Source organism: Neoarius graeffei, chromosome 11, assembly GCF_027579695.1.
Source record: "Neoarius graeffei isolate fNeoGra1 chromosome 11, fNeoGra1.pri, whole genome shotgun sequence".
NCBI classification, from domain to species: domain Eukaryota; kingdom Metazoa; phylum Chordata; class Actinopteri; order Siluriformes; family Ariidae; genus Neoarius; species Neoarius graeffei.
This window is the reverse complement of record NC_083579.1, coordinates 47233876-47245920: the sequence shown is the minus strand read 5'-3', so window position 1 is coordinate 47245920 and position 12045 is coordinate 47233876. Positions and strand designations below refer to the sequence as shown.

At 39.6% G+C, this 12045-nt stretch overlaps 1 protein-coding gene across 1 annotated transcript; it reads right to left on the bottom strand.

The window, feature by feature from the left end:
* Window positions 1–459: 459 nt before the first annotated feature.
* vsx2 (visual system homeobox 2) lies at window positions 460–11552 on the bottom strand. Its single transcript, XM_060933023.1, has 5 exons — window positions 11150–11552; window positions 10594–10678; window positions 9441–9564; window positions 5187–5367; window positions 460–927 (listed from the first exon to the last, which is right to left on the bottom strand). Exons 1-5 carry the CDS (start codon window positions 11550–11552, stop codon window positions 620–622), a joined length of 1101 nt encoding a protein of 366 aa, XP_060789006.1. The 3' UTR covers window positions 460–619.
* Between the last annotated feature and the right edge of the window lie 493 nt (window positions 11553–12045).

The following is a 12045-nucleotide window of genomic DNA, read 5'->3' as shown; positions in this document are numbered from 1 at the left end:
CAGTACATTAAAGTGTATTTCAAACAATACTGTAGCAAGCTATCTTTATTTACAATATGTACAGCATTACATTCTAATACAACTTATGAACCAACCACCAAGTGCTTTTAAAAAGAAACATAGTGTACAGACTTTAAGAGAAATGTTGGACTGTTTAAAATGGTTCTTTTTAAAGTATCAATAATAATTAAAAAGGAAAAAAAGTATTATGTTTAATAAATTTGAAGAAAATGTCATCAGTTTTCTATGTGGTTTGAGTCCTTGGGAGCCCACCATTAATACCACCAAACATGACCAGATTGTGGCTACAGCTGTTTCTTGTATTAGCATATATATATAGAGAGAGACCCAAATGACACTTAGTGGTAAGTACAGCTTATAAAATAAAAACAAACTTTAGCATGTCATGCTTTCTGTATTTTCCAACCAACATGTGAACTTATCAATTAAAATAGCTGAAGCTCTAAGTGAGAATAAGAAAATAGCACTAGCTAGGTAAGAGGAGATCCACTGTTTGCCTGTGGTTTCTGAGGAAATACAGAAGAGATAATCAGGATTTGTTTAAAGGAAAGCTACAGAAAGACACAATGCTGTTTGATCAAAGGTTATAAGTGCATATCTAAGAGCTCTCTTTCTCTTCTTGGGAGTCTGAGTGTTCCACACTGGACTTCTCCTCCATTTCTCCCTGTGTTTTATGCTCGAGTCTCTTGCTAGACACTGTCCCCAGCACTTTGGCACTGTGCTCCTGTGCTTTGGCCCTGAGAGCAGCAATGCTGTTTTCCCTCAGTTCCTCTTTAGACATGGGTGATTCGCTCCTCCTCTCCTCTGTATCAGTATCGTCAATGTTGCCATTGTTTGGATGCTGTGGGATGTCTGGTTTCCGGCTCGATGTACCGGACACTGCCTCCAGTGATTTTTTGTGCATCCCTGCAAAGAACGATGAGGGATTCGGATTTAGAGAAGTGCCTGGGGATTGGAAAGACATTTGAACTGGTAAACGACAAGTGACTAAGGATTAGAACTGGTAAACTACTAGTGACTTAATGACTGGAGTTGGAGTACTTCTGAGTAATAGGGTCTAACTCCCATGTTTAGTTGTGGTGTCTTCTTTTTGTCCTGCGTTTTACATGTTTCTGGTCAGTCAGTGAAAGTTCCTGGCTCTTGCATGTATTTATGCTTGAATCATATTCTAACTTTTGATAAGCACCTACCAAATAAATAAATGTAACTGTAATCTGTTGGACTTATTGAGCTGATATGAATATTTTCTGATTGTCTTGGAGTAATTGTATTACTATTATAGTGTTAATGTGTCTCTCCTGCACTGTAGATGATTGGATGGCAATCTTTGTATTGAAAAGAGTGGGAATATATAACCAATGATGATGGAAATAGTTATAACAGCACGCGTGAGTCTCTTGATACGCATCACAAAACCCATATTCAATCACAATTTTTGTTCCCTGTTGAAAAATACTGCTGGTCGTCTCCAAATAGTGTCTCTTTTTGAACTGTTAAACATGTAGTCAACTTATATATATATATATATATATATATATATATATAATTATAATGTATACTGTGATGTTGCAGTATTTGTGTACAGTACCCTCCATGATTATTGGCGCTCCTTGTAAAGATTAGTAAAAGGGTTAGAAATAATCCACCTTTTGGTGAAGTAGCTTCATCTCGCACTGAAATAATGAAAAAAAAATCCAACCTTTAATTGAAAAAATGTATTTAGAGAAAAACAAATCCCTCATCAAGAAATAATTATTTTCAACAAAAACACTCATGCCACTATCATTGGTACCTCTGGAAATTATAGTGAACACTATGTAACTGAAGCATGTTTCTCATTTAAATTGTACATTTTTGAGTTGATTGGAGTGTGTAGGAACTTTCAAGCTGTAATTCATGACTTCCTGATTAACTGGGGAACAAATATGAGGTGACACAGAGGCCAAATTCCCTTAGTCATCCATCAACATGGGAAAGATAAGAGAACGCACAAACCAAATGAGAGAGAAGTGCGTTGACCGTCATAGGTCAGGGAATAATTATAAAAAATAGCTATTCGCCTGAAAACGTCCATTTCTGCTGTTAGGGCAATAATAATAAAAACGTGGACACCAACTGGAACTGTTACAAACTTGCCTGGAAGAGGACCCACGTTTATTTTGCCCCCACATACAGTACAGTGAGGAGGATGATAAGAAAGGCAAAAAAAATCCCAAGGATCACTGTTGGTGAGTTACAAGAAAAAGTAAAATCTTAGGGTTTTCAAGTCTCCAAAACCACCATCAGATTATTTGGAAGGTTTGCCAGAAAAAAATCCTTTTCTGTCAGTTAACCACAAACATAAGCGCCTGAAGTTTGCGAAACGCTACTATAACTTTGACTGGAACCGTGTTCTATGGTCTGATGGAACAAAAATGGAGCTTTTTGGCAACACTCACTCAAGGTGGGTTTGGTGTAAAAAGAAGGATGGCTATAATGAAAAGAACTTGATCCCAACTGTAAAATATGGTGGAAGTTGTGTGATGTTTTGGGGCTGTTTTTCCTTCAAAGGCCCTGAAAACCTTGTTAGGGTACATGGCATCATGGACTCCTGAAAACTTGTGAGGTGAGCTGAAGTGTACAAGAGAGGGCTGAGGACACTGGATGATCCGGAGAGATTGTGTATAGAGGAATGGTTGCAGATGCCCTGCTCTGTATCTCCAACCTTATAAAACGTTACAGGAGAAGACTCAGTGCTGTATAAAGGGAGGCTGTACAAAGTGTTAACTGCAGGGTGCCAATAAGTGGGGTATACACGTGTTTTTCCCCATCTCATTATCTCTAGCCGCTTTATCCTGTTCTACAGGGTCGCAGGCAAGCTGGAGCCTATCCCAGCTGACTACGGGCGAAAGGCGGGGTACACCCTGGACAAGTCGCCAGGTCATCACAGGGCTGACACATAGACACAGACAACCATTCACACCTACGGTCAATTTAGAGTCACCAGTTAGCCTAACCTGTATGTCTTTGGACTGTGTGGGGAAACCGGAGCACCCGGAGGAAACCCACGCGGACACGGGGAGAACATGCAAACTCCACACAGAAAGGCCCTCGCCGGCCACGGGGCTCAAACCCGGACCTTCTTGCTGTGAGGCGACAGCGCTAACCACTACACCACCGTGCAGCCATCACATGTGTTTTTGTTGAAAATAATGATTTCTTGATGAGGGATTTGTTTTTCTCTCAATAAATGTATTTCAATTAAAGGTCAGATTTTTCTCATTTTCTCACTGTGAGATGAAGCGACTTCACTAAAAGGTGATTTTTTTTTTCCCCTAATGCTTTTTTACCAATCTTTACAACTGGTGCCAATAATCATGGAGGACACTGTATGTCTTTAGGCGCAGCAAAGCTTTCTGAAAAACAGAGAAATAAAACTAACAGCCCAGGGGTGCTGTGTACAGGTGTTAAAGTAGGACATTGCTTTGAATATTTTAAATATTTGAGCATTATGCAAAGTTCAGCAGTTCTGCCATCAAACTGCAAAGAGAAAACTAGTGGTTCCATCTTACTCTAAACTGTTTTTTTTTTAAACAAAAACCTGAATACTTCCTCACTGTGGCAATACAAACAAACAAACAAACAAACAAACACCTAACTTTCTTTTTCTGTATACATACTAGTGAAAAAAGAAAAGTGTGTGTTTTGACATGAAGTGAATGATTGAGTGTGGACCTTCGAACTTTAAGCCAATTGAGTTAAAAAAAAAATCTGCAGTAGAAAATGTTACATGAGTAAGCCTTAAAGGGGCCAGTTCACCCTTCCCAGAATCCAGTTCATTGTTTATATTTACATGCAGGTCACTGCACTTTGAAAGCACATAACCATTACTCAGTTCGCTCTTTCTGCAGCCAAACCTCAGCAAATTCACTGTTAGTGAGCTCTTTAAAACCCATCTTGAACTTTTTCTTCATCTATGTGTCATATGTGGAAGCTCTGAAAAAAAACCACCAACAACCTTATCTTTTCTTTCCTTTGTGGCCACCCACGAGACAGCCGAGGCTGGTTCTGTTCCATTACAACGTCATATCCATCTGAAAACGGAATGGACTGTTTGACAGAATTTACAAACTCGATACTTTGACAAAAGATCTTCAATTTCATGTTGCAGTTTTAGATCTATGGCCTAGGATGTCACTGAATTGTTGTGGATTGGTTTTGGAATATTGCTAGCATTGAATATGGCAACTCAACTACTTGGTGCAGAGGATCCTGGGAAGGGTGAACCGGCCCCCTAACTATTAACCTGAGGCTTGGCGGATTTTATTTGTATGAAGGGTATGATGTTGAGAAGAATTTGAGTGCAGTGGTCTTTATTTAGAGAGCTTCAAGTTCGGCACTTTAGCAGTTACTGTACATACACAAAGCATATTAGCATAGAAGCTGGTTTTCCATGTGCACAGAATCCCGTATAAAAAAAGATTAGTTGTTTGTTCATTAAAAACCCCATCCAGTGGTTATTTATTGTGTGTTAGGGTCAAAGAACGATGTAAACTACTAAATTTGAACAAACTACAAATGAGTTCCATCCAGGGTGTATTACTGCCTTCTGCCCAGTGTTCCTGGGATAGACTCTGGATCCACTGCAACCCTGACCAGGAAAAGTGATTACTGAAGATGATAGAATGAATGAAAGTGACAACAAAAGAGCAATTTCTTATCATTTTCTCCGTTGCAATTATAGTCTCCAAAACCAAATATCACTTAAAGAATCAAGCCTAGTAATACACACAGAAATGCTTTGTGCAAAAAAAATTCTTACTAGTGAAAAAAATATTTCAAGATGTGTCTCCAGATCAGAAGCATCCATGTCTCAAAAAAAAAAAACCACTTCTGAAACATAAATATCTCCGTTTATAACACTGTTGAGCCTTGCAGAATTTTAATACAATTTCCTCAGTTTTCTTTCAGTTTAGTCTTAGCCAATTTCCACCTGTACGCAGGATACTTAATCCGCATGGGAAGAGAGGAAGGCCATCTTTCCCAACCAGAGGGCAGGGCCAATTATGCAGTCTTGGCAATGACATCATCAGGATTCAAACTCTTAATCTCCTGGTGATAGCTCTCTCTCTCTCTTTATTTACTTACTTCCATATTTACATTTTTAACATGGATTATTTATGTACCTAGTAGCCAGGGGGCACAGGAATCCATAATTCCATCCTTGGCAGACTTCAGTATAGACTCTGGAAGAGGAATGGAGTGACGCACCATGGCCCCATACAGCCCATATTCAGCCATCACGCTGCTGCGGCCCCAGCACTTCTCCCTCTTTCTCCATTTGGCTCGACGATTCTGGAACCAAACCTGTGGATGGGTTAGATGTGTGAACCCACAGTGAAGACCAATTGGATGGATGGATGGATGGATGGATGGATGGATGGATGGATTTAATCTAAGACAACCACATTCTCCTATAATCAAGATCGAAGAGGCTACTATAGAAAATGAAAACATTACTGATGGTGAAAAATCCTTTATGATTTTCTGAAATACTGATTTTTTTTTTCCTGAACACAGCCATACTGGGCCGGCCAAGTGACAAGCCCTCATGCATGTTCAGATTTCTGGAAATGACAAGATGGCCATAGGTCCCTAAAATAATGCTAATGCAGATGTTCATGCATGGTGGAGACTCCTACTCTGGTGGCAACGCTGAGCAGGTTCTCCACCTCGCGTGCTCTTAAGCCAGTATCTCACTGTGCTGTGACAGCTTGCACCAAATTGTGAACGTCATTCGCGAGAGAGTTTCAAAAGTGTCTTGAAACATTCGTGGGGCTTCTCAATTTCCTCGCATGAGTCGCAAAGTGTCGCTCCTTCGTCGCTGAAATTTTGAACATGTTCAAAAAATTCGTGTGACAAAATTTCTCTCAAAATAGCCACAAATGCATCGCTGGTGTCGCAAAGCCGTCGTGAACCCTTCTCAAGTCAGTTTCCGTGAGACAGGAAGTGCTAGAGTATGGGTAGTATCTCACTGGGATGCGACAGCCTGCGACTATAGTTGGAGACACAATTGCGATAAAATATGCAAATTTTCACTTGGAATCACACTGAATTGATATACGCATATTTTATCGCAATTGTTGTGTCTCCAACTAGTTGCGGGCTGTCGCAGCCCACTGAGATATACACTCGCACTTCCTGTCCAGGCGCGGTTTTAAGGAGTGGCAAAAGGTGGCAGTTGCCACTGTAAAAATATGTCTTGCCACCCCAGTTGCCCCCCTATTTTAAAAAGAATTATTTATTAAAACACATTTTTGAAATTCAATTATCTATCTACAGAGATACTAAGCCCTCATCTCACCATTATTTACATTATTTCACACACCACACCACCCCCGGAATTTTGAAACAGTTTCACCCAGAGAGAGACGTTCTTCTGCTATGATTCTTCTGAATACTCGACTTCTGATGAGGCAACGTGGTTGGATGTATGGAGTGCTGTCTCGCTAGGTTCCGGTAGTAGCTATACCTGTAAGTTGTTTTACTTTCTGTGTATGCTAGGCAACGAAATGAAAGCTAATAGTTTTGTAAAGTGATAGGCTTTAGAAAGTAAACAACTTGTGTGTTAGCATTACTAGCAGGTCAGCCTAGCTCGGGTTTTCGCCTGTGTGCTATTCAGTTTAGTGATATACTTAATTTGTTTATTTTAGTTTTACAGAAATCAAGGATGAACACATCTGTATAAGTTTGAAGTCTTCAGTAAAGATCCACAATCTAAACCGTTCGGTATCTGTCTATTTTTTGATACATCGCTAGGGCAGAATAGTTCCATTCATTGCTTGGGAATATACTTTCAGAAAAGATGGTTTAGATGGTTGAATCCATTTTCTTTGATGGTACAATAGCTCAATACATATTTGACAAGATGACTTGATTGTGAGTCTTTCTTGAGCGTAAGTAAAAATGATTTCTATGATTTGCATAAACTGCTGCATCGACAACCTATGCCCCCCTCCTGGAACCTATGCCTCCCTCCTGGAGCCCATGCCCCTCCTTTGCCACCCTAAGGAAAAATCTCTGGAGCCGCCACTGTTCCTGTCTCACAGAAACTGACTTGAGAAGGGTTCATGACGGCTTTGTGACGCCAGCGACGCATTTACGGCTATTTTGAGAGAAATTTTGTCGCACGGATTTTTTGAACATGTTCAAAATTTCAGCGACGAAGGGGTGACACTTTGCGACTCCTGTGAGGAAATTGAGAAGCCCCGCAAATGTTTCAAGACACTTTTGAAACTCTCTCTCAAACAACGTTCGCAATTTGTCGCAGCCCAGTGAGATCCTGGCTTATCTCACTGGGCTGTGACTAGTCGGAGACACAACAATTGCGATAAAATATGTGAATATCAATTCAGTGTGATTCCAAGTGAAAATTGTTGCTAATTCGCATATTTTATCGCAATTGTTGTGTCTCCAACTAGTCGCAGGGGTGTCGCCGCCCAGTGAGGTACTGGCTTGGACCTGCAGGGGCGGGGCCAATTCCGAGCTCCACACAGACCCATTGGATAGGAAATTATCCAACCATTTTGGAATTTTTCTATGGGCTCCTGAAGATGGCTCTCATTTCATGCAAGTGAAATTGGTTATCGGTCTCGGGAAAGAAAAGCAGGCGGAGACAGCGAGGAGAAGCGACCCCTAGGGCACGCCGAGGCTGATTGAAAAATAAGTTAATTTCAGGCCCAATCGATGGTGGACAGGCGGGCAAATATCACGGGAAATTAAACGAGCAGCGCCCAGGGGAGCAGCGCCATTGACCCGCGCTAATAAATTCAATGGAGTTATTTCATGTGAAGCCGCAGTGCGCCTCCGCTCCGCTCCGCTCCCCACTCAGCGGGCTCGTCTGATTTAACTAATTACACTCGATGAGAAAATTAGATGTTAATCTTACTTAGGACTGCAAGCAGCTCTTATTTATTTATTTATTTATTTCCGTATTATTTATTCATCGAGAGGAGCTATAATGAGGGCGAGATTAAAAAGGCGCGTGGGCAGATGGATGGCTCGGGTCACCCCGCAATCTCCTTCCGCCGTGATTGCTTGATTAGGTCGTTAGCGCTCGCGCTCCAAGACGAAAATTGTTTCACGTTCATCACGAGGCCGATGAGAAATGATGTGTCCGAATAACACAGAGAAACGGCAAGCTTTACTTTCAAGGCTCGTTAGGTGCTGACTGATGGGCTTCAGTTCCACCTGATGGAGCAAAACCTGAGACAGAATCAGCCTCTGAAAGGCTCACAGTGTAAAAGTGCACTGAAAGCCAGCAGGATCACCTGCACTATCGGACACACCACGCCAAATATTTTAACCTTGGTCAAAAAAAAAAAAATCGAACTGATCCCTTCCTGCAGTAGCTTGCAAATTGAGTCACCCTTTATCACTGCTACTGCAACCACTAAAACACTTAGTATAAATGCATGAGGGACAAATACCAATAACCTCTCTGGAGGCCAAAGAAATTCTAGAGGTTTTCAGCAACGAAAAATATTTTATACTGATTTTTTTTCCATTCAGTATCAAATTATGATTTATTGCATTTTTTTCTTTCTATCTGTATGATGAAGCAAAAGCATCCAATAAGCACCATTTCTGAATTGCTGGCTTTAGGAATGATCAAAAATGCGAAATTATTATTATTATGATTATTATGATTATTATTATTATTATTATTATTATTACAACGCAGCAAAACGGTCCACCAATGCATGTTTTAATTTACACATATAATCGTGTTGTAAAAGAAACATGATTAAAAACAATCGGTAAGAGTCGGATTAAATATCCGCATATCATTCATACAAAGGTAAAATATCTTAACCCAGGCAGAGCACTATGTTACAGACCACACAAATAAGATCAGAGAAATTTCAATTTTACTTCCTTTGCCAAAAAACAAATTTCATCAATAATATTTACTATTTTAGACTCAAAGTATAAAGATTGATCAAATAAAAGGCACGAAATGTTACATTAACACGGACTAAAGCCAACTGGTTTTAAAACTGAACCAACATTTTTTAAAATTATTATTATTATTATTATTATTTTATTTACGACATAAAGATAGAGAATAAAAATGAATTGTACAAAACATGTAGTGGACGCGATGAAGAAAGGTTTTCAGTTTCAACATCGTTTCAGGGATGGCAGATGGCCATAATGTATAATAATAAAAACAATAGACATACAGAATTATCGGTACTGTATATTATTATTATTATTATTATTATTATTATTATTATTATTATTATTATTATTTCCTCCACGTGTCTGATATGAAATGATAATTCCCTGTATTCTCTTATAGCAAATTACAGAATTAATTCCGTTTAACAGAAAATGACATAAGGGTCTATAGCATGCCTTATAATAGGCTAAATTACCTGTATTCTGTCTTCTGGTAGTTCAGTCTTCATAGCCAGCATCTCCCTGGCATACACATCTGGATAGTGAGCTTCATTAAAAGCTTTCTCCAGTTCTTCCAGTTGATAAGAGGTAAATATTGTCCTATAAAAGAAGAAATAGCCTATACTCAGCTGAAATTCCTGAAACACTTCCTAAACAATATTCTACACTCAATAATATTTCTCCATTTAGGTGACACAAAATAACGAAATGAAACTAAATTAATAATAGGAAACAAAGACTTCAGCCCTGTATTATCTTAACAGTGTTAAAATGTTTACTGAGAATCTTTTTAAGGCCAACAGGTTAAATGTTAGAATCCTTTTCCTGTGTAGTTGTTCAGGGCGAGGAGAGACTCGTTATTAAACTGGGTGTAGTTATAAGTATAATGCAGTATATTCAGTGTGAACACTGTGGCCTGTTGCACTGTGAAGGTACTGGGTCTGTAAATGCCAGTGGTAAAGTAGGTCAGTGTGCATTACTCTGAATGTAAACTCTAGTAATAAGATTTGCTTCAGTTATTATAACACCGCAATAGACATCAATCCTTTATTATTGTTTTTTTATACACAATCGAACAAAGCTGAGATTCTTAAAATCAGTTCTTTTTTTATTTTTAAAGGACTATAACGGTATATAAACGAGCACTGAAGTGTTAAACTCGACATCACCTTTCCAGCTAATAACAAGTTCACTCGGCCACATTATTGCCTTTGAAGCTGCATGAGCTCTTGGTTTATAAACTCTTACACCAGCTCAAGTCCAAGTGCAATTCATACTGCGATGGAGAAGATAAGTTTTCCATCATTCCTGTTATGTTACTAAATATACAGATCTATTACTATTATAATAACACGAACAGTAATAATAGTATTTATTATTATTATTATAACATTGTATAATACAGTATTGCAATACCATATTAAACTATAGTGTACAACACATACTATATATATGAGAATATTTACAGATAATTCTCTTCAAATGCCTATGTTTACATGATGGTGTCAACAGAACAAAGTATAGTCTTCATCTGAATTTATAAACTAGATCTAGCCGATTTAAAGTGTACATCTAATTCAGTGAAGATTAATCTCTATTCTGTAAAATCATAAAGCTCTGAATAATTACCTATGTCGCCTCTTCTTTCGCTTCTTGCTCTGGCCCAGGGAAGACTTGGATGTTTTTCGTTCACTCGAAGAAACATCCTCTGAGTCTATAAAATTCAGAAACACAGCGTTTGTGGCCGCGAGCAGAAACTTGAATTTGCAGAATAAGCGCCTCTGTGGAGCAGTTTTTCTGGCCTGTTGAACTCATCAGCATCAATTACCTCAAAATAAACCCATGACTCCATATGTAGTGTTGCTGTTCTGCTGAGGCCAGAATTACATTCGTTTGAATATTAAATTATATTGACTCACCAATAATTTGCCTCGATAATAATGATGATAATAATAATAATAAGAAGAAGAAAATGGAAGAGAGGATGGAGAAGGTGATGATGAAAAAAAATTCCTCAAAATTTGTTATTCATTCTCTTGCACCTCGTATAAAGATGGTAGAAATGCAGAATCAACACAAATCTGTAGCACCAGGTTGGAGCATCTACACAACAAGGCCCGTGTGTGTGTGTGTGTGTGTGTGTGTGTGTGTGTGTGTGTGTGTGTGTGTGTTATGAGACTCGTACCTGAGCTGGCAGACTGTCCGACCTCCTGAGGTGCTGTCTTGTTGAGAGGTTGGAGATGGACGTTCTGCGCGTCTGACAGGACATCCAGAAACGAGGGCTGCCTGTAGAAGGACGGAATACCCCCGGGGCCGATGAATCCCATACCGACCCCGACGGCAGCAGGGCCAAGTACGGAGCGCGCGGCCAGCAAGTGCGCGCCCCCGGGGATGGAGTCCAGCGCGCTCCGAGGCGCCGAGGACGCCTCCTTATTCAACCCCAAAATCTCCTGGATGCCGAAGCCCGTGCACCTGGGTGCGTGTGATGCGATGCTCTTTGACAAGAGCGGGTTGCTATTCCCTCCGTTTTCAACTAATTTCGGTTTGTTCATACTCTCCGATAACACAGCCCCTTCCTTCCCCGTCATGGTGCCTCTGAGGATAGTCCCCCGCTTCCCTTGTGCACAGGAATTCACCAGTGCAAATACACGCGACCCCCCCCCAGAAAATGTCCTTTTATCCAAAAGGTCCATCCCTACATGGGCCCGAAGTCGGCAGCCAATCACCTGCGAGCAACAATTTCACCAAGGCTCAGGACGCGTTTGATCCGTTTGTCGAAATGAGATTTTGTTTCAATAGTTTATATTCGAAACGAAATGTCAGGGGGGAAAATCGACATGTTCAGTCCTGGAGAGAAGCATCATTTTATCCCAAAGATTCACACCACAACAACAACATTATTATTATTATTATTATTATTATTATTATTATTATTATTAATGAATAAATTTATAATTTATTTATATTCAAATTTATATTTTCCTGTCACAGTTGGAAATATCAAATTCGAAATAAGCCTTAATAATATAATAACATGGTCAAGAAGTGCACTTCTTGCCCATGTTATTATATTATTAAGGC